At 39.9% G+C, this 26,579-nt stretch overlaps 1 protein-coding gene across 4 annotated transcripts in view; it reads right to left on the minus strand.

The window, feature by feature from the left end:
• Positions 1-22,176, minus strand: part of suz12.L (SUZ12, polycomb repressive complex 2 subunit L homeolog) — a 29,834-nt gene extending 7,658 nt beyond the window's left edge. Inside the window, exons 1-14 of one of the 4 annotated variants that reach the window (XM_018235563.2) lie at positions 21,560-22,173; positions 14,873-14,919; positions 14,728-14,792; positions 11,706-11,774; positions 11,192-11,241; positions 9,894-9,979; positions 9,250-9,336; positions 8,314-8,545; positions 7,899-8,001; positions 7,654-7,759; positions 4,111-4,288; positions 2,790-2,881; positions 2,551-2,694; positions 405-562 (exon numbers count right to left, since the gene is read on the minus strand). In XM_018235563.2, the coding sequence (XP_018091052.1) occupies positions 405-562; positions 2,551-2,694; positions 2,790-2,881; positions 4,111-4,288; positions 7,654-7,759; positions 7,899-8,001; positions 8,314-8,545; positions 9,250-9,336; positions 9,894-9,979; positions 11,192-11,241; positions 11,706-11,774; positions 14,728-14,792; positions 14,873-14,919; positions 21,560-21,695 (1,553 nt within the window). In that variant the 5' untranslated portion in view covers positions 21,696-22,173. Of the gene's footprint in view, positions 1-404; positions 563-2,550; positions 2,695-2,789; positions 2,882-4,110; positions 4,289-7,653; positions 7,760-7,898; positions 8,002-8,313; positions 8,546-9,249; positions 9,337-9,893; positions 9,980-11,191; positions 11,242-11,705; positions 11,775-14,727; positions 14,793-14,872; positions 14,920-21,559 lie in introns of those variants that run through there. The other 3 variants (XM_018235565.2, XM_018235564.2, XM_041576014.1) reach the window with 3 other exon arrangements.
• Positions 22,177-26,579: the final 4,403 nt, after the last annotated feature.

Below are 26,579 nucleotides of genomic sequence, written 5' to 3' on the forward strand. Positions count from 1 at the left end.
TCAGACTCACCCGCACATCACTAGTACACGTTCCTTAAAGAGCATTAGATGACAGACATGTAATCCTAGTATACTTCATGATAATTGAGATTTTGCTTCTCAAAGCTGGTTTTCATGAGGTTGCAGCAAATCAACCTGCTCAACTTTTATCAAATTTATTTGGACAATCACTTGCCACAAGTCTCGTGTTACAGACTAAATTTAGACACCTCTCTATTGCTGGCATATACATGGCCACCCATTCATCCTAGCCCAGTTTCGCACATCTCCTTATCCATGTCTATCCCATCATTTTTTTGAGAAGCACCAGTGAGCTCTTCCTTAAAATACTTGGTAACTGCCAATCTTCAAAGATTGTTGACAACTTCCACACAGTGAAAAATACCCAAATCTAGATCTTTTACCTGCAGACGAGGATGTGAGTGATTGGAGTCCTTTTAACTGGCCCATTGCGGCTAAAGGCAAAGCCTGGCTGCCGATGAATGTCCTGTGGATTTCCCGCATAAGAGCCATCATAGCATTCATTGATGGAAACATCAATCCGAGCACCTTTGGGATGATACTGTAATAGAATAGAAGTCTATGTTCCTTGATGTTTCTGATGGAACTGTCCAGAGTTACAGAAGGGTAGCTAACCGCTGAGGCATTACACATAAAGCCTAGCATGTGGTGTACATGGAAGAGTTCAAGATGCCTTGGTCTTACAAATCAAATCAAGAGAGTCATGTACAAAATTATTTAATCCTGATAAATGATTAACTGGATTATGCCTTGGTGAGTTTTGTCCTAAATACTGTATTTTTTTTTAGGCCTGGGAAGCATGTATGGGAATTAAAAGGCCTGGTGTCCCTCACCTGCTATGGCTTTTAGGCTGAAAACACACATGCAGCAAATTCCCATGAATGAGAGGTTTTAACAAAAGCATACACTGTAAAATTCACAGCACAGCTAAGCATTGACACAAGGTGATTCTAACAGAAAATACTCAAAACTGTGAATTCATCTGAATGGAAATCATCTAAAGCCACCACAGCAAGTTCATGACAGATCTCATAGTCTCTTACTGGTGCATTTTCAAGTTAAAATCAGCTGTTGCAGTTTTCTTTAGTCTGTTATAAGAGTTTTGTGCCCCGCCAGTAGACTCAGAAATCACCCTGGGTACCATTACCCATAACACTCTCCCTTAGGGTGCTGAACTTATATGAATTGGTCAAGGACAGTGAACCCCCTTTATTCAACACAAGCTCATGCTAATTTTAATTAAGAAATGCATGTCTTTAATTTCTTGCAATAAACAAGAAAATAAAACCACTTTAACTTTCTTTCCAGTGTCACTGTTTGCGAAAGATAAACGGATAAAACAAAGTCCCACTCCGTAGATAAGCCCTCAGTATAACATGCTGCAGCTTAGGAAAGAAGTTTGTTTAAAAGGAGCTCATTATTTCCCTTTGAACAAATTAGCATTGGCTTTTTAGAACTGCAAAATAAAATTAGGTAAATAATGTTTTTGTTTAACGCATAGGTAGACACTATTTGTTGTGCTCATTTTTAAGTTAAGGAATGGGATCCATTTATAATCCTATTTGAATGTATTTTGCCTCTACCATTATTAGAGGACCCCATCACTGCTCCTACCCTTGAAGTGTGCCAGTGGCCACAAAGCTTCAGGAGATGGATACCTGGCCATTTCATAAATCTTATGAGCAATGTCCTGCCTCTATTGCACCCTTACCTATTGTCTTCCAACAATACGCAAATCTAACGATGCATCTATTCTGGAGAAATGTTGTATACGTAACAGTTAAGTCTTGTATTTGCATCCCTTCCTCTGTAAAGCACTGCAGGAAACAATGCAAATAAGGCCAATATTTAGCCCTTAAATGCCAGGAACCATTTAGAATATCTGATAGCAACATAAATGCTTAAAATAATACATTTGGTAAAGCTTGCACCAGAACTATAACATAGCAACAGCTACGTAGGTGTTTTTCTTTCGACCAGTAAGCCAGTAAATGCCAAATGCTAATTTATTGCTATAGCTCATAGCCATAGAACTGGTGAAAATGCAGATACTTATTCCTTTCTCCCATTATAATACAGGGAATAAAAGTCCCTTGAGTTTACTTATTGTTTTAGTTAAAGTGATACAGACATTAAAAAGCTACTTTTTAAAATATGAATGTACATTAAAAGTTACCTAGGTCATGTTGATCTTTTTTTGCCGAGAGGTTTGTTTTTGCAAGTAATTGTTAGTTGAAGTTTCCAAACCTGACTGTTTTGCCAACCTGCCTGTGCCATCTCAGCCTGTCAGTTAAAGTTTCTAATGCTAACGGACTTCTGCTGCAGAAATATGGCAGCTCCCTCATACAGGAACATGGGCCATCAGACAGGTAAAAGTATTGTGCAAATACTTTTAAGCAAAGTTATAAGTAGCTTTGCAAGGCAATATTATGATAGATGTAAAAAATTGTTTAATTTCTGGTGTCAGTATCTCTTTAAGCACCAGTGAAGATGGAAGCATTACACCTAGGGATCACTCAAATACATTACCACATAGTTGAAGATGAATCTGCTGTGACAGAGTTTCAGGTGTTTGAGCAGACTATAGAGCTTGCGGCAGTTTAACGTACACCATGGGCAGTGCAGGTCATCTCTGGCTTCAGTCTGCTGCCGGGTGTTGTTATTGTACAGGAACTGAAGCAGAATTTGCCATTAGTAACAAACTATTGACCATACAGCTCTTTGTACTTTTACTAAACATGCCATAACACCAGGACAGAGTACACTACCTGATAAAATATCCTCAGCTTCTGCCGGGGTTCATTGGAAAAGTCACGTTCCCTTCTGGCCTGCAGATCAGAGGATAAGGATTCCTTTACAGCTAAAAAAATAAACATATCCAGTGGCATAAACATGGAAGCGTAGAACAAATACTCTAAAGTAAATTGTAAACTTCCTGTGTGTAAGACCATACATGCCTAACAGGTAACTGCTAAAATGAAATTGTCAGGGCCATGCAGATGCTGCCTGTTTATATCACACATGACCATACTGGCCAAAAAAGAAAGACTGTACCAGCCTCATTCAGTTTTGTAGTTATTATTAAAAGGCATTATATAGATTTTTGGACAATATCACACAGTGGCAGCAGACAGTTCAATTGAGTAATAGGGGCTATTTTGTCTGAAACCTGGCCACACTGTGTTCTGAGGGTAGCCACAGGCTTGATGAGCTGATTGTAGCCAGATTCTAGAGTCCTAATTGACACACAGCATTGGTTTTGCAGGAATAAACTGGTTATTTGAAAACAGCAGATTAAACATTCACTACCATAATTACACATGTGCAAGTTCCCTGTAAAGGGGTAGTTTACCTTTATGTTAACTTTTAGTATGTTATAGTATGTACTATTCTTAGCAACTTTTCAACTGTTTTTTTTTTTAATTTTTTTTTTGAGTCAGGATCTGCTTTTCTCTTTTCAGCTTTCAAATGGGTATCTGACCCCAGCAGCCAATAAACATGTGATTTGTGGCAATTGTTTTATTGTTACTTTTCAAAACATCTCAATCTACTCAGGTCTCTCCTATTCATCTTCCAGTCACTCATTCAAACCACTGCCTGATAGATAGGGTAAACTGGACCTTAGCAGCCAGATAGCTGCTAACACTCCGAACCTGAGAGCTGATGAAAAAAGACCAGCAATTGAAAATTGAAACCCACAATATAAAAAATGAACACAAACCTGCAGTTGTCTCAAACTCTCACGGTCTGCATCATAATAAATGCTGTTTTAATGTAAGTGAACCCCTTTAACTGACAATGTACATTTTCATCCAAAACGAGTATCGGAATGCCAGAATAAAATGTCAGCTGAATTGGCAAACAAAGGATGTCGCACAAAGGGAAACTCATCTCAAAGCATTTCTGCAAATGCCTGACAGTCCAATGTAAAAGGTTGTTGGTGGGACTGTCAGGCAAGTTCTCCTTGCCCAACAGTCCCCCAAGCAAAGAGAATACAGAAGGTGAAGAAACATTTGCCATAAGCCATTAAAAAAAAAAAAAAAAACCCTTTGCAGACAATGAATACAATCATGCACATGTTCTTTTTACCAATTGTCTGTGCAGGTTTGACAGATGAAGATTTATGTTCTTGAGGGAGAGACTCAGAGTTGCGGGTGGCTAGAGGCTTGGCAATTGGGGCAGTAGATTTATCAGGGGTGTCACTTGTCCACCGAAGTGTAAATTGAAGGGTTGGTCCCTGAGAGAATGTTTCAAATGGAGGCAGCCTCTGCAAATACATATTTCCAACAATCAGTTTTTTAGACAGCTTCACAGACCAACAGTGCTTACAGCTACTTCACTGGACAGACATTACATCATGAGAGGGGATGGCATGTTTGGAGGGGCAGAAATTATACCATGGGTGCGTATAGTAAGCCTTGGGGGGGAGGGGGGAGACATTACACCATGGGTAGGTATCACAAGCATGTAGATATTATATCATGGGTAGGTATAACAAAACTGCAGAAGGAGACATTACACCACGGACCCCTGGGTTTTGGTACAACCCACACTAATGAGCACAGAGAGATTACAGTGTGAGGCAAAGAAGATCAAATTACTAGCAAATAGGGAAAACGGAGCATGTGAAATTAAGGTACACTGTTTAATTAAGGTTTTTTTAATTTGGCTAGTTCTGTGCCAAAAATAGACAGTGTGAGTCCAAACAGAGCAAGCAAATTCAGGAAGAGTCAGCCAAGCCACCTTAAAGGAACAGTAACATCTAAAAATGAAAGTGTTTTAAAGGAAGGACAATATAATGTACTATTGCCATGCACAGATAAAACTAGTGTGTTTGCTTTGGAAAAACTACTGTAATTTATATAAACATGTTGCTGTTTAGTCATGGGTTCCAACCATTCAGCCATACATTCTTTGAACTGTTGACATTAAATTACAGGAATCGCGTATCTGTAGCAATAATATTTGGGCACATTAGTGAAATTATCTGAGTCACATGTCAGTAATGTCACAGCCATGCTCAGAGCCAATGTATTGTTTAATAAAGGCATGTCTAATAAGATTTCCACATCAGTACAGTTTATTAAATGGCACTTGGGCCAGTCATTCCTTTAGACTTTTGCCTCTCTAATTCACTAGCTATTGCCAGCACTTTTCATAAATGTAAAGATGGACACAATACTCAGTGGATATTAAAAGCACAGAACAGAGCCCAAATGGCAGTCCTGATACTTTCAAAATATGAGTGGCAAACCAAACCTCAATACTGCCACTTCTAAGCAAAATACATAAAACACTCGTTCCCATCAGAAATTATGTAGGTTTTCTTCATATGACCCCCATGTACTGTATATCATGAATTTGCGTTGTATCCCAAAAACCTGGCTTAGCCATTATTATGCACCATATTTAAATCTGCACTTCAAGAAAGGGGGGCGGTCCATGGAAAACCATAATAAACCGCATTCTGACTGTAGCCAGTTACATTAGAGCAGGCTTAAATGAAAACTACACCCCAAAATGAACACAAGCAACAGAGTTTATATCATATTAAAAAAATCTTACCAAACTGGAATATATAGTTAAGTAAATATTGCCCTTTTATATCTCTTGCCTTGAACCGCCATTTTGTGATGGTCTGTGTGCCGTCTCAGAGATCACCTGACCAGAAATACTACAACTGTAACAGGAAGAAGTGTTGAAGCAAGACAGAACTCTGTCTGTTAATTGGCTCATGTGACCTAACAAGTAAAGTTTGTTTGTGTGCATTGTGAATCCTACGATCACAGGGGGCGACCCTTATTTTTTAAAATAACAATTTCTATTTATGATTACCCAATGGCACATACTACTAGAAAAGTATTTTATGAAAATGGTTTATTTACATGAAGCAGGGTTTTACATATGAGCTGTTTTATGCAATATCTTTTTATAGAGACCTACATTGTTTGGGGGTATAGTTTTCCTTTAAGCAAGCGATTGTCACAACTTCACTTTCTGGCAACTTAAGGCCGGGCATGGTTTCACAGCTCCAACCCAGCACCGCACAGTGCAGCTACTACTGCCTATAGCAGTAAAAATCCGGCCAATCGCTATTTGACGCCACTTCTTGCATGTGGGGTTGGGGCCGGAAGTTGGACTGATATTCCTTGCTTGCAAAGTGCTGCCTGTTGGGTTAGGTATAGTCTGGGAAGAGAATGTGGTCGGCGAAGAGATTGCAGTGATGGACGAGGTGAATAGTCACGAACGAGGCTGAGATGGCAGGCCGATTATTATTAATTTCATAACAGAGGCTGTGGGCCGGTGTGAATTTGAAACCGGGCCACAATTGGCCCGCAGGCCGGACGTTGGACATGCCTGTGCTAAATGAAGAAGGAGCTGCACCAGGTCTCCGTGGCTAGTACTGGTTGGAGTTTGAGCCTGAATCAGGTACTATATCAAGTTTTTAGCTGTGTAGGTTTTAATCTAACACTCCAAAACCATACAGCCAAATGGTTTGAGATGAAACTAGTGTATGTGTTATAGGGTCCTTAGGCTGTAAGCTCCACTGGGCCAAGGACGGGTGGGAACTAAACAATTCTACGTTACTACTGGCACAACATGGTGACAATGTAAAAATATTTACACCCTTGACACATTCTCTCATTTTACCAACAAATACTATACTGCATTACTTATTTTGAAGCAGAAAAATTTTAAATTAGTTTTCTATGGGCACATTAAAAAGTTCCAGTTTTAAGAGGACAAAGGAATAAGTAGTAAAATACACGATCACACGCTCAACCAAAGTTATGTTGTGCAGAGATGCTACAACCAAAAACAGTGGACCATTCCACTTACCAGCTAATATACAATAGCAAATCTATAAAAAGTGGGGATTACCTAGTACAATGCCATTTAACACATTAAAAGATACCGATAAAACAAAGAGGGTTTGCATGCCCAAGTTTTAGAGTAAAACACTGAAGTACAACATTACACTAAAGTGCTCTGTGCAAAAAAAAAAAAAAAAAAAAAAAAAACAAGCGAAGGCAGGTATACACAAGACACCTTGCATAGTCTCAGCCCATTATATAAGTTTTTTAGTAGATCAATTTTCTTTGTATTCAGTGTAGAAGTTCTAAACATATCACACTACAGTTGTCTCTTTCAGATTCATTTGATCCTCCATACCAAGGGATTATAAAGATACTTCATAAGTAGTGCTGGAGGCACTATTCAAAGAAGAGATTAGCTTTATATAGGCATCTCTGCTTAAATACAATTTATGTATATTATACTACTTAATCCATCCCTTACAGTTAGTAGACTGAGCCTGGTCAATAACATTAAAGTCCTGTAATGTTTAAGAAAATTATCTATAACGTGGATGCAATTCAGGTCAGGGAATGGTTGCAATTTTTTTTTTTTTTATAAATGGGTAAACAGGGTAAGCAATGGACAGGTAAAATCACCCCCACAGTGAAAGATGGGTAAATATACTACAAAACTAAAGGCCTGGGACACATAGACACTACCCCCATAAAGCAGTCTATAAGTATGCAAGAAATTAATGATATTAAAGCTTTTTGCTAGCAGAAACAACCCCCATTTCAAAATCAAATTAACAGACACTCAGGAAGAATTGGGTACCTTTCCATCCAGTATGGTTTCCCACGTGGCCCTTTTCTTGTTTACAGGACAGTCCTCCATTTCCTGCATTGCAACTTCATATTCCCCATCCAGTAGCTGCAAGCGCCTGAAGCATAAGGAATTTACAATAATGCTCAAGCACTTGGACACTTACTCTAGAAGAGTGTCAACCATTTTGTGCATTTCATCCAGCAAATAAGCATGGATCTGGTAATGCTGCAGAATCTGCAGATGCGATTACTCACCTGTTTTTGTCAAATACAGTCATCTGTGCCACAAAAGTCTTATCTCCTTCATCTCTGTTGGATGAATTGCGCTTTCTCCGAGCTGGAGGCTCCTCAGAGACATCTAAACCATTAGAGGGTATAGCTATAAGCAACAGGTCTTCAGTCCTCAACCTTAACCATAAATATACGCCACTCTGTGTACAGTACAGACTTTCTCCCTTCAAGAAGGATACACCATTCTGCCTTATTCCCCCACAATCAAACTCAGACAAATAGGATAAACCTACCAGTAAAACATACACCATTTAGTATGCTGTGTTGGTGTAATTTTTATGTACACTCGAGGTCTTAAATCTCCACACAATACAAGGTTTACAGATCAGATACTGTATCTGGACCCATAATCCCTTTTTTTATTTAACTCCAGGTATACCTATGTTTTCATTAGTCTCTCCATTGGTTAATCCATTAAAATCCCTTCGCCCCTGGCGAGTCACCCGGAAAAGCAAGGAGTAGGATTTGACCATATGGCTGTTGCTGGGCTCAAATTCATTGCTGGATACAGCGAGTGAAGGAAAATTGGATGGTTTTGCTGGGTTCAGCTCTGGATTGAGAGGCACCTGCTTTTTTCCAGTAGGAACCTGGCGTATGGGACAGCTTACATCCTGCACAATACATAATAGTTTGAGGGTCAGGACAATGAAATGCATATAAGCATCAAGTGCATCAGCTGATATTAAATATACATGAATTCAAAAGCCTACCCCTTCAGAGTTTTCTACCATACTTTTGTCTCTCAATATTCTGCAGCCGTTGCTCCTTTCCCCGACACCTTGTGGCTTCTCTTTCACCACTCACCCGTTTACCTTCTTGTTAACACACTTTTGCTTTGTCCCTTTATCTTCTCTTTTACTTGTGGTTTTAGCTAGCTTGTTATATTTACATTTTTTCACCCTCCTGCAGAGACAGGCTTTGTGTGCCAGTCAGCCATACTGGGCTGTGGACAGTGCAACCGGTTAACAATAAAAGTGCAGCACATCTCTTAAACCTTGGAAAGTGCTCTAAAGACATGTTGATTATTTTCCACAGATACCGCCTACAAGACATTTCAAATGTATTGGTGGAAATACAAATTGTAACCTTGAGAATATCCCTATTAGAGGGGTAAAAACAAGCTCTACAATACAAACTAGAATTCAGTTTCCTAAGAAAAGATTTTTGCAAGCATCTGATAAAAAATAATTGGCACATCAAATGTCTGACCCTATTGCAGAAAGTTTTCCCAGATGGTTAGAGGATATAACCATATGGTTAAGGACCAGGACTTCATGTGCTGCAGTTTATGCTATCAGTCTGTAACTATTCTCACCCCTAGAAAGTGCTGGCCCTCCAGCTTGGGGTCATTACCAGCACTGCGTGGGGAAGCTTGCACTGCCACTGAATCATTGTACCTGGCCTGTGGATTTAAAAACAAAAAACCTCCATCAGATTTCATAAAGAGCTGCTGCCATTTCCATGAGCAAGACTAGGAAAGCAATTGATAAAGGCATTTATCCTGGTTTAGACAAGGTTGTATTGCAGAATGTAAAGCAAAACAACTTGAGATAAGACAAAAATGTATTTGTAATTAAAAAATTGCTTACTTGCAATAATCTGGCTGATTTAATGGCTACTAATTCTATTCAGATCTAAAGTATTGAACCAAAAATACTGCACTGCATGTGTTCTGTCTATAGCTGATCCTGTGCAACTGCATTTATGAGTGCAATGTAACCCTTATGGCAGATTTGCCAGTGATGATTCAAATGGACGATGCCAGGGCATGACCATATTTTTGCTGGACACTTCTAAATAGAAAGTTGCTGTGAAGCTTTCCTCAGTGGGGCACTCACTACTGCCATATTGTCTATAATAGGTTCTGGTGTTCACTAAGATTACCTACACAGGTGCAAGGTCAGTATCTATCCAATGAGCAGTATTTGTAGCCTAAATACTCAGGGTCAAAAAGCTTACCTTTCGTTTCTTGTGGCAAACTTTAACAAGCAGAACCTCCAAAGTCACGGAGCTTTGATCATTTTCTGAGTTTTGAGATGGCTTATCTGAAGAGAGTAGAAAGGCAGATATATATATATATATATATATATATATATATATATATATATATATATATATATATATATATATATATATATATATATATATATATATATATAGAGAGAGAGAGAGAGATAGAGATATATATAGAGATATAGAGATATATAGAGATATAGAGATATATATAGAGATATATATATAGAGATATAGAGATATATATAGAGATATATATAGAGATATAGAGATATAGAGAGAGAGAGAGAGATATATATAAATAAATGAATGTAGCAGCTCTCAAAAGGTATCAAAAATGGATTGCCCAAATGCATCCACAGTGATTATATATCAGTATGGTACATGATGGAGCACTCATGGGGGGAAAAGTGAAATTATTTTATATATTATTAAGAAAGGTCATCGGTGTAGGATCAAAACAGATAATCACCAATTACTAATTTCACTTTTTTGCAATTACCAATTTTATGATCATAACTAACAAAAAAAACAACAACCCTGTTTTTGTAAATACATGCACTTGCATAGAGACTACATTACTTACAGTATGAAATGGGGACCAGGGAATGTGAATTGATCAATCCCCCTCTTTTTCTGTAAGGTTGTGGTTAATTTGGCCAGATCAGTAGCACTTCCATTGAATTTAAATATATTTGTACTTAGCCTTGGGAGTGATCCCAGAACCCTACAATACAGAGTCTAGCAATTATGCTGTAGGCCAAGCTTCCATGTGGTTGCAGCACCCCCCACACCTGTCCCTTTAAATGGTGGTCCCATGCCTTAAAAAATGGGTGTTGGTCTGTGCAGTCTGTCTCTCTTAAAGTGACACTGTCATGGGAAAACATGTTTTTTTTCAAACGCATAAATTAATAGTGCTGCTCCAGCAGATTTTTGCACTGAAATCCATTTTTCAAAAGAGCAAATGGATTTTTTTTAATTTTTTTATTTCGTTTTGATAATTTGACATGGGGCTAGACATATAGCTTTGTAACAAAAAAACCCCCCTGTTTTTGTAAACACAAGCACTTGCATAGAGACTAGATTACTTATGAGACTAGGGACAAGGGAATGTGTATTGATCAATCCCCCCACTTTTTTTTGCAATTCCCATGAGTGCTCCATAATTTACCATACCCCCCTATGATATTCAGGAGTGTAGAATTATCACATTAACAATGCGCAAATCTCCGGACCATACTTACCAATTTTATGGAAGAAACCAGTAAATGTCAGCTGTAAATGAGCGGATACACTATATAAAAAATAAAATACATTTCAGTTTTGCCAGAATGAAATATTCTCTCTATACAGCTAGAAACACTGATAATGGGTCCATAATCTAGAATACAAATGTACAGTTTAGAAGCATCAAGCAGTTTTGAAACAATTTCCAGCAATATAAACAGCTAAAAGCAACTTTTGTTGCAGTTCAAAAGATTCCCTACCAGCAACCGTATGATGTTGGGCAATTGCTGGCTGCCGTTCAAGCCAGGCAACAAGAAAACACACCTATTGCTCCATAGGTAACAGAACAGTGTGGAGAAGTGGGATCACGGTTTTGGCTATAATAGACAAGTGCCATATCAATCCAAGCTAATAGCAAAAGAAACATGGAAGAATGAAGACAGTGTTCTGACTGAAATCCATTCGGTTCACAAGAATCAAGAAACTGACAGGAGAAATGGCAACACACACAGCAAGTTTTCAGCACATTACCTGTGGGATTCTTGATCTCCCTTCATTTTTTCCACTTTCAACAACAAGTCGTTAACTTTGAAGCTTTTCCTACAAGACACAGAAATAGCAGTGGAAAGAACAAAATTAAATATAGAATTGCAGTGCTAGTGCAAAGCTCTGACAAAATACCTGCTCAATTGTGACCATACATGAACATGTAAAATATTATCAGACAACAAAAGAGGCAAGCACACTGACAGTTACAGCCAAGCGCATGCCCTCCAGACCAAACCCAGCACCCACACATACACCAACCCCTCCATACACGCTCATAAACTATATTTACCAATATCTATACTAATTGTAGATTTTAACATCACAATAGCCTTGGATATTATGCTTGTCCAATAAATCATCCAAGCACCTCTTAAGGCATTAACAGAATCAGCCATCACAACATCATCACTGTGAAGAACCACCTACACTGCTTCAAAAAGGTGCCCAGTTATCTGTATATAAATGCCCTGTTATGTATTTGTAAATAGCAATCATGTCCCCTTGCAAATGTTTTTTCTGATTTCCAGCTATGTAGACATTAATGGGTATTGCACAGTTAGTTATATGAAAAGTTTGGGAACCCCTCTAAGCCTGCATAATAATTGACTCCACTTTTAACAAAAAAGAGAATAATGGTATATCTTTCATGTCACAGGAACATCTGTGTACTGATCAAAGATTTTTAGTGAAGCAGTATTCAGTTGTATGAAATTAAATCAAATGTGAAAAATTAGCTGTGCAAAAATTTGTAATTTTACTGATTTGAATGCATGTAACTGCTTAATACTGTTTACTGGCAACACCAAATTGGTTGGATTAGCTCATTAAAGGTGGCCATAGATGCACAGATAATATCGTACGAAACAAATTTTTAAACAATGTTTGGTGCACGTATGGTGGGAAACGAGCCAAAAGATATCGGCAGAAGACTTGGATATCGGTCGGCTTGTCGATCGGCTGGACGCAAAATTTTGATCCCTATATTTTGATCCCTATAAGCCTATGATTAAGTGCCTCTAGGCACAAAACAGATAAGACCCTTTGTTGTGATATTTTTTGCTTAATAAATACTTTTTTACTGCATCAACTTGTGGAGTGTGGTCTGGATTGTGCCAGCCTTTTTCTATTTTGCAATTGTTTGCCTCCCTGAGCTGAAGGTCTGGGGCTTGAGCACCTGGACCCCCTATAAATTTGGGTAAGTTTACCCTCACATATCATTTGAGACACTGAATGCCTTTTTTGTAATTGGCTTTTGTCACCTGCTAGCTGTCAATTTTCGTGGAGGTTCCATCATGCTGTGGAGCTGTGTGGCTAGTTCAGGGACTAAGGCCCTTGTTAAAGTTGAGGGTCAAATTAATTCAACCCAGTATCAACAAATTCTTCAGGATAATGTTCATGCATCAGTCACAAACTGAACTGGAGTGATTTTGTGTGGACAAATGGTCAAAAATACCTCCATCCAGAATCCAGACAATTATCAAAGGCTATAGGAGGCGTCTAATGGCGGTTACATTTGCAAAAGGAGGCTCAACTAAGTATTGATGCAATATCTCTGTTGGGGTGCCCAAATTTATGCACCGGTCTAATTTTACTATGGTGCATATTTTCTGTTAATCCAATAAACTTTAGGTCACTGCTGAACTACTACTGTTTCCATAAGGCATGTTATATATTAAAAGGAAGTTGCTACTTTGAAAGTTTAGCCAATGATAAACAAAAATCCAAAGAATTAAAAGGGGTTCCCAAACTTTTTCACATGACTGTATCAGTGCATTTAATTTCTGGATAAAAACAAGGTTATGGAATAGACCTGATTCAGCCATTATCCTGGTTCCCCATAGCATAGGATGTTGGTTTTATGCATTTTAAACCAGTCTACTGTGTAAGGCTGGGGATGACTAAATAAGGCAGCCTAAATCCTCATGGGGAAACATGAGAACAACTTGTGGCTCTTCTAATTGCAACAAATTGGCTGCACCCTCTACTCTACTCTGTTAGCCAGTAGTAGACAACAGTGCCTCATAACTGTGGGTAAATTGCTAAGGTAAGGGCATCTACAGGGAAGAGGTACCTGTCTGCTATAATCACTATGTCAGAAAAACAGAGCATAGTGGGACTCCCAAATAGCACAGGGCACTCCCAAATTAGCAGGAAGACACTAAATGGACCCACTACAACCATCTCTTATAATAGTTCCTGCACCTGAGGATGCACTATGGGAATTGCTAATCTCAACCCAAAACAAGGGAATGTGTAATGAGCCTCTGTCGGGGAGTAACAGTATATACATAAGACTCACAAATATCCCTTACACTTGGCCTATGAAACAGACACCACCTGATCACGGAGCCCCAGGGAATAACCCTGTCAAGGATCTCCAAGGTTAACCCTTTTCTACAGCAAGTGCTGGTAGCCATGGCTTCAAATATAATTAAATTCCAGCTCGTCCCCTAGTAAAGGCTTATAAACAAATCCCACCCAATGCCATCACTTTTCATCTTGTGGCCAGCCTTGCCTAGGGCCATTCTCCATCAGTATAAAATGGCAAAATATATGTTATTGGGGGTAACAGATTTTACTAGAACAAAATTAGGTATAAGGGGCAAAAAAAAAAAAAAAAAAGAACTACAAACCTACATACAATTACAGACCTACACACGAACATTCCATGCCAGCTACTGAACTGCAGTACGCTATAATATATCTATATCAATCTGTAATATATTTTTTCAGCAATAGGCACTGGTCCACTGATCTTTACTGGAGCTACAATATCAAAGATTGTCACACTAAAGCGCAAAAGTGATATTATACATACTGCTCTGTTATTAGTATGAATAGGTTTAAGGTTAGCAAGTTTCTAGCCAGTGGAACAATAAAAGCACAGGCTAACATTACTCTGCTGGCATCAATATAGTTTATAACATTACTGTATGTAGAACTGAATGAAAAATACAGGCAAATAATATTGAATGATGACTGAACGATTTAAGAGAATGATTACCTTATGGCATTCGATCTGGAATTCCTGTGCGACATGTAGGTGAGGGTTCTGTGCAAAAAAATCGGCTACAAAGAAAAGAACGGGCTATTAAAAGCGAGAGAGTGGGGCTACAGAACTACCCATACAAGAATGTACAGTTACTTACAGCTATGAGATTCCTTGTTCGTAAAAATCTATAAATCTGTGTTGGTTCTGTAAGAAAACAAAAACATAATTAGGGATGCACCATATGCAAAATAGGGGTGGAAGAGGAATACAATTTTTACTTCCTTGTTTTGTGACAAAAAGTCACATGATTTCCCTCCCGCCCCAAATTTGCATATGCAAATTAGGATTTGGATTTGGTTCCACCTGGCAGAAGGATTCGGCCGAATCCCAAAAATGAAGAAAGGCTCTACTTTTCCTCCCAAAATGTTTGGCTAATGGATGAGGTTCTCTCAAAAGTAGGAAGTAAACATGATCTAGTATGTGACAAAGTTCTAACCAAAGGAACTATTGGTACAGGCCCATGGGAATTACATGGACTTCCAATACTGACCCTTTCAGAACCACTTCTTTAGGTGTATGTATACAATTACACACATTTCATGTATGCTACAGGCTAATAACTCGGGGTATATAGCAGGATCCAGAGGATATGCAAACTAGCTTTTTGTCTTTAGTATTATTTATAAAGGAAGCAGGAAAAAAGCACCTTCTTCCACAGAAAGTTAGCTAAAGCCATATTTCAGTGGGGAGTTGCCTTCATGATCAGAATAATCTTGGTCTTGCGGCTAAATAAATTAGTTGCAATGTTAATATCAGAGAGACTTGTACAAGCCATTTTGGCAGCTCAGTTGGGCCAACACAGCAAAACTGTGCATCCCATTATGGCAAATACAAAGAACCAAAAATATAGCATACATAAAAATATAACATCAATGTGGACAACATTTAAAGTGAAAAAAAAGTCAGCAGTTGGAAGAATGGGGAACATATGAAATGATATATAGCAGCAAGATAGATTGAGACAGAAGCCCACAACCACCACCTTTCCCTGTGAGGTACGGGCGTCAAATACACTAGGAAATGCTTCTTCACGTGTTTTACACAAAGGACAAGAGGGTGCAAGTGAAATGATGAAAGTCTTGTGCCAGATGTGCTTGATAGAAGATAGCAAGGGCAAGAGAAATGCTGAAAGCCTGGTATTAGATGTGTTGCACAGTATCAAATAGATGCATAGAGCTTGCAGATAACGTGTATAGCACATGAGCAAGATATAGGACTGTGCCCATGACATGTGTTTAGTACAACAGCAAGAAACAGTGGAGGCTACTAATAAACACTGGGCAAAATTGTACCTGGGCAGTAACCCATGGCAACCAATCACGATTGCTTTCAGTGTTCAACCTGCAACTGGCTAAAAAAAGCTAATCACTGATTGGTTGCTATGGGTTACTGGTCACTGCTTAGTGTTTATAAATGAGCCCCAGTGTGTAAAGAATAAAGGCAGCATATGTGCAACAGTAAGAAAGGCTAAGATATAGGCCATGCTACAAAACAGACATACCAATACAGCCAAAGATGACAGACACCATACCAAAAACAACTATCCGGTTAAACTGGCCGTCGAGACTAAAGCTTGTATGCTGGTTGCGACAGCATTATAGCAAGACATGCTGGAAAGCAACGTGGTGCCTACTGCATGTGGTTATTGTGACTTCAGTTCCACTATAGAGAGTATATGAGACAGGAAGCACCTGTGCCACCCACATTACAAGTAGAGCGCCATGTGTCACTAAGATCCCTATCAGCTATATAAATGAAGGGGAATGATAGCAAACATCAACAACAAAAAAAAAAGCTATAGCTAAGCTATAAGCCTAGCAAATGAGGCATTAGTGGAAAAGTGAGTTTATTAAACAACTACAGTACTCATTCCCATTCCACAATACAGAGGGATGCTTATATATAACTGCTGCTTTCCAGAGGGACAGTATAACTATACAAGGGATGCAAGTCCAACACTTATTTTTTTAAATTACAATTCCTATATTAAAGTGGAGTACCCGGATACTTTCATTGCAAAGCCATGAAACTCAAGACTTTATTACAAGAAAAAAAAACGAGCTGCTTGCTCCCTCCGAACTCTGCTGCTGCTGCTGCTTTCATAAAGAGTATTCAGTCCCCACTCTGCACACTGTTTGGGAGGGATGTTGGTCTGCTCCCCCAGGTCAGTTTTACCCCAGATTGAATTCAGGCGCACAAGTGTAGCGTGACCTGATTCTCTGTTGTGACTGGGCCATTGAAGGATATTTTGTCTTTGCGCCACATTGCTAATTTGGCCTTTTGTTTGGAATCGCTTTCCTGTTGAGGGATGAATATTTGTTCAAACTTCAGATTATTAGTGGCCTCAAACCCATGCTTCCCTGTAATGTGATTTAACCAGCAATCCTTCTCTTTCAACCAGATGACCAGTCCCTTTCAAAGAAAGCAACACCACACTACTCCATTGGGATAATGCATTTTGTGGCATGGACAGGGGTAGATTTGATATATATATATATATATATATATATATATATATATCAAATCTACCCCTGTCCATGCCACAAAATGCATTATCCCAATGGAGTAGTGTGGTGTTGCTTTCTTTGAAAGGGACTGGTCATCTGGTTGAAAGAGAAGGATTGCTGGTTAAATATATATATAATCCGGGGAGATTAGTATATATATATATATATATATATATATATATATATATATATATATATATATATATATATATATATATATATATATATATATATATATATATATATATATATCTCTACATTGCGCTCACCTGCCTGCAAGACATTTTCCCGCATAACAACATGGTATCTCCGATACTGACGGAGGTGCCTGCCTACAGTTCTTCTAAGCAATGGCTTCTCTTATTTTGTGGTGCTTATCTGTAACTCTTGCCTCTTCCCTGTTTTACTGTATTATGAATGTGCCAAATGAATAAAGATGCAGCGTGCTGCAGAGTAACTGGCATTAGCCTATGCTTGAAAGCACATGGGAATGCTTGTGGGTACAACCAAGTGGAACAAAATGGAATCTAATAGCGTGAACAAGAATGAAGGCTAGCGTGCACAGAATGTAGTTGTATTTTACTGAACGACAAAAGCAAAGCAGCCACGTCCTCATTAGGGCCACTTAGGGTCAGGGCACACAGGCAGATCCGGGGAGATTAGTCGCCCAGCAACAAGTCTCTTCTTTGGGGTGACTAATCTCCACAAACTGCCTCCCATGCCTTCCCGCTGGCTAAAATGTAAATCAACGGCAGGGTGGCACCCGGAGCGATTCCGAAGTTGCCCTAAGTTTCCTCGTCAGGCAACTTCGGAAAGCGAACCGCTGCACGGGATGCAGTTCGGGGGAGATTAATCACCCCGAAGAAGAGGAGATTTGTCGTTTTGGGGGCGACTAATCTCCCCGAATCTAACTGTGTGCCCTGAACTTTATAGAAAATCAGAGCCAGAGCGCCTAGACTGAAGTTTTTATTTCAATGTCATTGTGACCATCAGCGCTTAAAGGGGTTGCTCACCTTCAAAGTAGTTGTTTTCAGATAAATCACCAGAAATAACGACTTTTTACAATTACTTTCTATTTTCTATTTGTGACCGTTTTTCTAATATTGAAGTGTAAAGCGTCATTTTGCACCTTCTAAAGCAGCTGACCCCCATACTATTATAAATTGATACATTTAATGGATACATTTCTTATCTTTGTCCCTACTGAGCATGCAGCTGTTTGCAACTATTGTATCAATTCTAATATCCCAGAGATGCTGCGAAAAATGTATCAAACTAAATGTTGCAAAATTGTTACAGTTTAGAGTCTGCACCTGAATTACTGAGCTGCCAGACTCAAACAACAGAGACAGGGACATCAAACTTTAAAAACTTAGATTTAGGAAAAACATTAATAAATAATGGAAAGTAAATGGGAAAAAAAGTCTTTATTTATGTGGACCAAACTGAAAACAACTGAACTGAAAAAAAAGTGTTTGGAAGGTGAACAATCCCTTTAAAAATAGTAATTTATTATTGAGTAACATGTGCACAATGGCCAAGGATGTGAACATTAATGCAAAGCATTGTACTTGTTCCTCCCTCTCCTGATACACGAAGAGAAATTAAAGAAACAACAAATACACAGTGCTTTGCATGAGAGGGAAACAGTTCTGTCCCTGGCACCATTTTACAAATGCTCATCATGTGTTATCCACATGCTTGGGACCTGGGGTGTTCTGGATAAAGCTCTTTTGGACAGGGTCCTATTTAACTTGGGTATTGGCTGCTTTGTATGATAATGTGAATGTTCAATGTATAAAAACATGTATTGTACAGTACAATATGTTGGTATTTACATGATCATAATAATGGATCTTTGTGCAATTTGGATCTCCATAGATTTTCTAGTACTGATATGGGACCAGTTATCCAGAATGTTTGGGACCTGGGATTTATCCAGATTACAGATCTTTCTCTAATTTGGATCTTTATGCCATAAATCTGCTAGAAAGCCATGTAAACATTAAAAAAACCAAATAGACCGGTTTTGATTCCAATAAGGATTAGTGTGGATCAAGAACAATGTAATGTTTTATTACAGAGAATCATTTTTTTTTTTTTAATTTGAATTACTTTGTTAAAATCGGGTTTATGAGAGACAGTCTTTCCATAATTGAGAGATTTCTGGATAACTGATCCCATACCTGTATACAGCAATGAGTAAACGTAGTGAAATGCAGGAGGCACATACAGTAGATGTTCCCAAATTGTGGGGCTAGCAATAGCTTTGGTGGGGGCTCAAGGCTACTTGAGGTGGGTTAGGGGGTAAAGTAAACATTTATATGCTGATTAGATACTTTTAGAAGAACATCTTGAAGGGTAGCAGCGATAGGATATGAGCACTTGTGTGTTGGCATAGATACATGGAACTACAGAACACAGGCTGCAGGTATGATCTTTTGTTTGTAATCCTGTTATTAGTTAAGTGGAGTCTGAGCCCAAAATATTTAATACCCACTGGTAAGGGGAGACTAAACACTGGGAGATCATAACGAGCTATCAATAGATGGGGGGGGGGGCAGTAATCATCTAGGATCCAATTACATGTAGAGAAGCTTAGATTGTTGCTACAAATGATTATCAACATATTAAAGGGGCAACATAATTGGAATGAATAGGGGCATGTGCTGATCGCCCCTTGTGCAAGATAAGTGCAATAAATAGGGTCTCGTGTTGATCATTATTAGCCCTTTGTGTAACATGAGTGCAATTAAAGCCTGTGCTTAACATACCTTTACTATTGGTTTAATTAACCAATAGTGGTTTAATTAAGTGGTTTAAATATTGGTTTAATTAAGTAACATCTGGGGGGGGTTTCTTGCACTAAAAAGGGCAAAATCTGAGACAATGAAAAAAAGATGACATTCTACAAAGAAAACAAATCAGCAGCCCAATAAGAAACCCTCTTCTGTCTGTATACACAAACCCTTTCTGCAGGTAAGGATCAATTCATTACAAAGGGGGTTTCTCGGTATGCAGTTGATTCTTTTTGATTGTGCTTTTACAAACAGGAAGTAGAACGTGACTTTACGTTCAGTTACAGATTTGATCCAGTTCAAGTGTTTTAAGATATTTTTTTAGAACACCCCCCCCCACACACATAGCCCTGGGGTTCCTCTGTGTAATGACTGCCAGCCTGGGTACAGAAAAAAATAACCTAGGGAGTGCATTACCAATGTAATTTTTTTTTTTTTTTTTTACTACATGTATGAATCCTGGATCAGCCCTTAGCATTGGGACACTAAACCCCATGCGTACCTGACTACAGGAGGGCACCGAGGGGAGTGCAGTGCGAAAACACTTACTTTGTGTATCAATTCTCTGCCAGCTGTTATAATGGGGCAAGGAGTGACAGGGGGCACCTTGGGGATTGCAGTACAAATACAATGACTTAAGCTGGCCATAGATGTAAAGATTTTTAAAAGATCCGATCGTCATCGTGAGACCACGATTATCTCGAATTGATCGTACAAATTGTCTATCAACTAAAAAGACCAATTTGCCAGGAAAACAAAGGGGAGCTGCCTGCTTGGCCCTGCAAACATAGATAGATTGCACCGGGACCGACAAAGATTTTTTAACCTGGCCGATCAATTTCCTGACAGATGTCGGCCGAAAAATCGTAAGATGTACGATCGTTCGAATCCCACTAACTTCACGATAATTTCGAAGAATTGGTCGGACTTCGGTAAAATCGGTCGCTCGGCAAGAAAAATCTTTGCGTCTATGGGGAGCTTTACTTTGTGTATCAATTCTAGCTGTTACCAACTTTGTTACTCTGTGTATTAATATTCAGTAAGCAGCTAGCACAGGGGCAGGGAATACTAATATACTTTGTTAGTCTTGATGCAACTGGATATATTTACTGTAAAAAAAAGAAACAAAGCCCCAAAGAGATTGAGGGGGGGGCATAGACACAACATAAACAGTACAGCCTAGGGGCAGAAAACCTCATAGTATAAAATAATAATAATAGACCACCAGAGCTGTGTGGGAGGGCCTTATGCCATACACAAACAAGGAAGGTCTCTGCTGCAACTGGTTGAGGGGGGAGTGGCCCTGGGGGCCCTTATACTTATTCACTGCACGAGGACAAGAGAAAGGGCTCTAGAACATGAAGGATGCGATAAAGTGGCCCCTAGGGGCCCAATATTTCACACTGACAAAAAGGCAGCCTTTGAGAAAGAGCCCGATAGAGAGTTATGAGGGGAGTGGCCCCTGGGGGCCATACTCACTCTCAAAGGCCTGCAGGAAGAGCTCATGGTCCGCCTGGATCTGCTCCATCTTGGGTTTCCGGACGGGCAGGAGGGAGGCCGTGGCGCTGGATTTGCTGGAGGGTCCGGAGCTGCCCCCGTGTTTCTGAGGGGCCATACGGGGTAGTCACTCGGGCCGGACCAGAAAGGGAGCCATGCGGGATACTACAAGCGATAATCCCGGGCCCCGGAGCGCTCCCGTCTGGCCAGTCCCCAATGGCGCGCACTACCTCCCTCAGCGCTACACCCCGCCCCTTCCCGCTCAACAGCCAGTTCTATTGGCTATGCCTCCGCGCTGCCTACCACTCATTGGCTGCACCACCCGCCCTTCACCTAGGAGCCGTCCCTATACCCCAGCCGGCAGTCTCGCCCCTTCCCTCCTTTGAACTGAATTCGCGGGAACAGTCCACACTGCATTCTGGGTAGCGAGGGAAGGAAGAGCTTGGGTGCAGTGGGTGGGGCCTGGAAGTGGCGGCAAATGGAAAAGAAAAAGGGAATCAATCCTGGGTTGGGGATTTGTATTTGTTCGTTTCCCGCACAGTCCCAGTATTTGCCGCTGGTACCCGCTAATTCCTACATAAAGACTGACAAAGGGGAACTGCAGACGAGTCTGTGGCACAGCGAGATGGAACCGCGCTATTTGTGGGTTCCAGGTGGGGCGGGGCTTGCCAGGGAGTGGGTGGGGTTTTGACTAAATTTGGCCTTGGTTGGGGAGGATCGGGGTGTGGCCGTATGTGGGTTATTTTTTTTTCTTTGGGTCCCAAACTTAATTCCTATCAGAACCAGGTGACCAGTGGGCTAATAATTGTGATCCTATGAGGGGTCAGGGAGTGCCCTGGCTGCAAACAAAGCAGTATGACCCCAATTACTTAATGATGGCAGTCGCACAACATTTTACGCTGGTACCCCAACTTATTGTTGTATCTCCTGATCTCTTACAATGGGACCCCCACATGTTCCTATATGATAGACCCCCCTTTAGCAGTGAAAATCTGTGGCTCCAAAGATGCCACAGTAGCTCCCCATCTTCATTTTTACTGAATTTCTGTTGCTGTCAGTGATCTGCGAGACCATCTCACAGTATTATAAACATAAAAGTCACAATACAATGCTGATTACTAATTCAGGCTCTCGTTACATGGCAGCTCAAAAATCAGTGCAGTCTGTAATGTAATTGTAAAGTAGTCTGAATGTAATTGTTGGTCCTGAGGCATCAACCTCTATGACGGAACCCTCTATAGAGGGATGGGAGCAGCCCTACAGAAATCATTGAGTAGTATGCACAGGCAGCATCATCAGAGCATACTGTCAGCCATGTGACCAAGATTTGGGAGCTGGAATTACAGAAAGACATCCTATTTGGCTTTCTAGGTTAGTGTGCGTATGTATTTGTAGCAAACTTCAGCTAGCGAGCATTGTCCTGAGCTGCCTCTTGTGTAACAGGTTGACAAAAAGAGTGCTTTTTTTTTCAGAGAGAAAATTCTAATTATAAAAATTATAATTTCGAGCTTATTTTTGTGTAACTCTACTAGGGAATAGTCCAAATTCGATTAGAATTTGAAAAAAAATCTGAATATCGAAATGTATCATGTACTGTCTCTTTAAAAATTTGACTCCAACCATTCGCCATCTAAAACCTGCCGAATTGCTGTTTTAGCCTATGGGGGACCTCCTAGAATCTATTTGGAGTCAATTGGTGGACTTTGTAAAGTTTTTTTTTTTTTTTTTTTTTAAACTTCAAATCGAATTCGATCGAATGTGCTATTACTTTGATTCATATGATTCGACTTCAATCGAAAACAGGACCCATTCGGCCAAAAAGAAACCTTAAATTTTGATAAATTTCAATTGGTCTTTTTTAATTTGAATTTCGAAGTTATGGGAGTTCAAAAAAACACCCATTACTTCGAAATTCAACCCTTGATAAAACCTGGAGAATGTGAATGTTAGCAACTATGTTTGCGTCCTTTTCTACCGATTTATAGACCTCAATGACTTCCTCTAAAGGTTTGTGACCAAATGGCTTTTGTGATCATTTGGAGTGTACATAATATTTCACAATCACAAAGTGTATTTTGTGACAAAATATTTAACAAAACTCCAGAGCAGATTTAACACCAACTTTTGCTTAGTGACGTAATATTCGCCAGCGATTATTTTACATTGCGAGCAGAGCTAAACATCTGCAAAAACATCCCCTTTCGATTTATAATTGCATTCCCCGTTAATTTTTATGTACTGCCTAAGGGCTCTTACTGACAAGCTGTTGTAGCTGCACTCTCACAGGCGCGTGTAGGCGCCAAACGCAGGAAAAATGCAGCATGTTGCGTCTCAACCTGCGTTCAGCGCCTGTGTGAGTACAGCCCCATTGGAAAAAACGTAATGCGTCTATTCCTGTGCTCCCCTGCGGCTGAACGCAGAAAAACGGAACGCAGGGGAGCGCAGCTACAACTGCTCGTCAGTAAGAGCCCTAATAGACTCCAGTGCTCAGAAGACTTATTACCCACAGGTAAGCCCAGGGCCACCAATGTGTATTCGGACCAGTGCTATTCATTTCTGAGGAATGGCGGAGAGAGATATTCAGGGAAATAGAGAAGAAGGTGAATAAGTAGAAACGGCCATATTGAAATGAACAGAGGAGAGACAGGCAGAACGTAAAAAAAAGAATAGAAAAGCTAAACACAGTGGGACAGACAATGGGATGAAAAAGTATACATCTGTTTTAGCCATGAAATGCTGGGGACTCACAAACTGTAAAGAAATGAGGGGGTGGTCACATGTTGTGCCCTTCATGAAATGCTGGGGGAATACACTGTGCTCAACATGGAATGCTGGAGGGCAGTCATGAACTTAGTCTGTTTTGAGCTTTAATATATAAATAAGAAAAGTCCCATAAACAATCCACAATTTTCCAATGGGTGGTACCTTTGCTAGTTTAGTTCTAAAGCAAATTGGTTAGGACAACTAAACCTTTATAAAAAAAAAAAAATGGGTAGAAATTCTAGTTACATATTACACATAGGAACACACCTCAATCAGATCTACACAAGGTTGTTACACTCACAATGAGGTCCGATGAAATTTAGTGGGATGATGACACAGCAAGACCCTTTCTAGCATCTCACCTGTGGGCTGTATGGAAAGACTTTTTCATTTCTACAGGCCAATAGACCTAACAATCAGTATAGTATAAAGTGGAGAGTATCTACAGCTGCACCATACACAGATTACATTTTCAGTCATGCTCAATCCATAAACCAACCAATACTTATAGTGCATGTATATTAGCTGGGATTGTTGGACCAATACATATGAAAATCATACAAAACATTTCTGGATGTATTATCCCTCTGTATAATGTTTCATATCTGTAGGAGAATATAACTTTGAATTACAAATGCTGCCCTATTTTGTGCAAGAAACATATATAATACACAAAAGCCATGAATATCCTGTAAATTATATCCTTATAAACGGTGAGTTCTGATGTCATCAGTTATAAACGGTGAGTTCTGATGTCATTTCTGTTACATGACTCATTGAAATTTGTGTATTATAATAAATAAAGTACCCCCAGTTGTAAAATATGAGGATATTAGAAGTTACCTCGGAGTTCCATGACCTGTATAAAAACACTCGGCCTTCGGCCTCGTGTTTTTATATGGTCATGAAACTCCTCGGTAACTTATAATATCCCTATATTTTACAAAAGGGGGTACTTTATTCACTATATATTTTCTAATTAAGACAACAGACAAAAAGAATGTTTGGCACAAGCCCTATTCATTATACTTGTGTTGCACAAGAGGGTATACTGTCCCTTTAAAGCCCTATTCATTGCACTCATGTTTACCAGGGGGGATACTGCCTCTATAAACATTACTAATACAAATGTGCTTTGAGGTGGCCTAGAATGAAAAGCCTAGATTGGCATTTCCTGCTCATTAAACACTGGCACATAAAGGAAACACTTGTACCCACATAAAGGGGAGTCCTATGGGTGAGGGTCCCCTTCCCAGGCTGGAGTGGCCACGCAGTAATGTTCCCACGGCAGTATCTCAGCTCTTGCTAGTAGACAACATTGTTAGCACTGGAGCTAATTTAGGCCCTGAGGACAAGTGCTTCTAATTCTAGCTGCCCCTGACTTCATGTCCAGCTCTGTTTTCTTCTCAGGGACAACTTTAGGGGAGATACAAGCTGGAAGTCTGCCCGGCCTTTTACTGATTTTTGAAGATCAGTCATGGAATGCTGTGGGATACACGTGAGCATTTCCTCTCTGCAGCCTCTGCATTACACACTGTGCTTGTTTACATCAGGCACACTTGCACCAATGGCAACCGGTGTTATAACGTGGACCCTGTGCACCAATGCTAGATGAAGAATAGGTTGGCTGGTACAACATATGGATGTGAAGGGTTTCCTAGGCGGTTATTTATAGTTGGTATTACAGTAGGGTCTGAAGATGTAATTTAAACTCCACCCCACAAAATTGCAATGGCCTGCAAATGCATGAGTGTCTGTGGTGACTCTAGCAGCTCACCCATTGGCAATTCTGGCCCCTCTGCCACCGAGGTAGTTTGCTGCTGCCCCCTTCACTTTTTTTGGAGCTGAAGGAGCAGGGGGGGTCACGATGCTAGCACAGAGAGAGCAATTGCGCTCTCTGTGCTAAAAGAGTTGAATTTCTGGGTTTGAAAACCTGAAATTCCACTCAAAGTAACCAGGAGTGGCATTTTTGCAAACCTTGGTAACCAGTGGGGTGCTGCCACTTGCCTTATTGTCGCAGCTCCCGAGCCCACCCAGATCCTAGGGACCCACCATAGGTCTGTGCCCCTCTTCCCTCCTCCCCAGCTCTTAGGGGAGCAGTAGGGCCACCATCCTTGGGAACAGGGTTACTCCACTGGCAGAAGCAGCCCAAAGTGTAATTTGTTAGTAATTAAAGGGATGGAGTTTGACAAATTGTGGAACTTGTTTTTAGCATAGTGGGCAAGGTAGGGCCTTGGCC

Source organism: Xenopus laevis, chromosome 9_10L, assembly GCF_017654675.1.
Source record: "Xenopus laevis strain J_2021 chromosome 9_10L, Xenopus_laevis_v10.1, whole genome shotgun sequence".
NCBI classification, from domain to species: Eukaryota; Metazoa; Chordata; class Amphibia; order Anura; family Pipidae; genus Xenopus; species Xenopus laevis.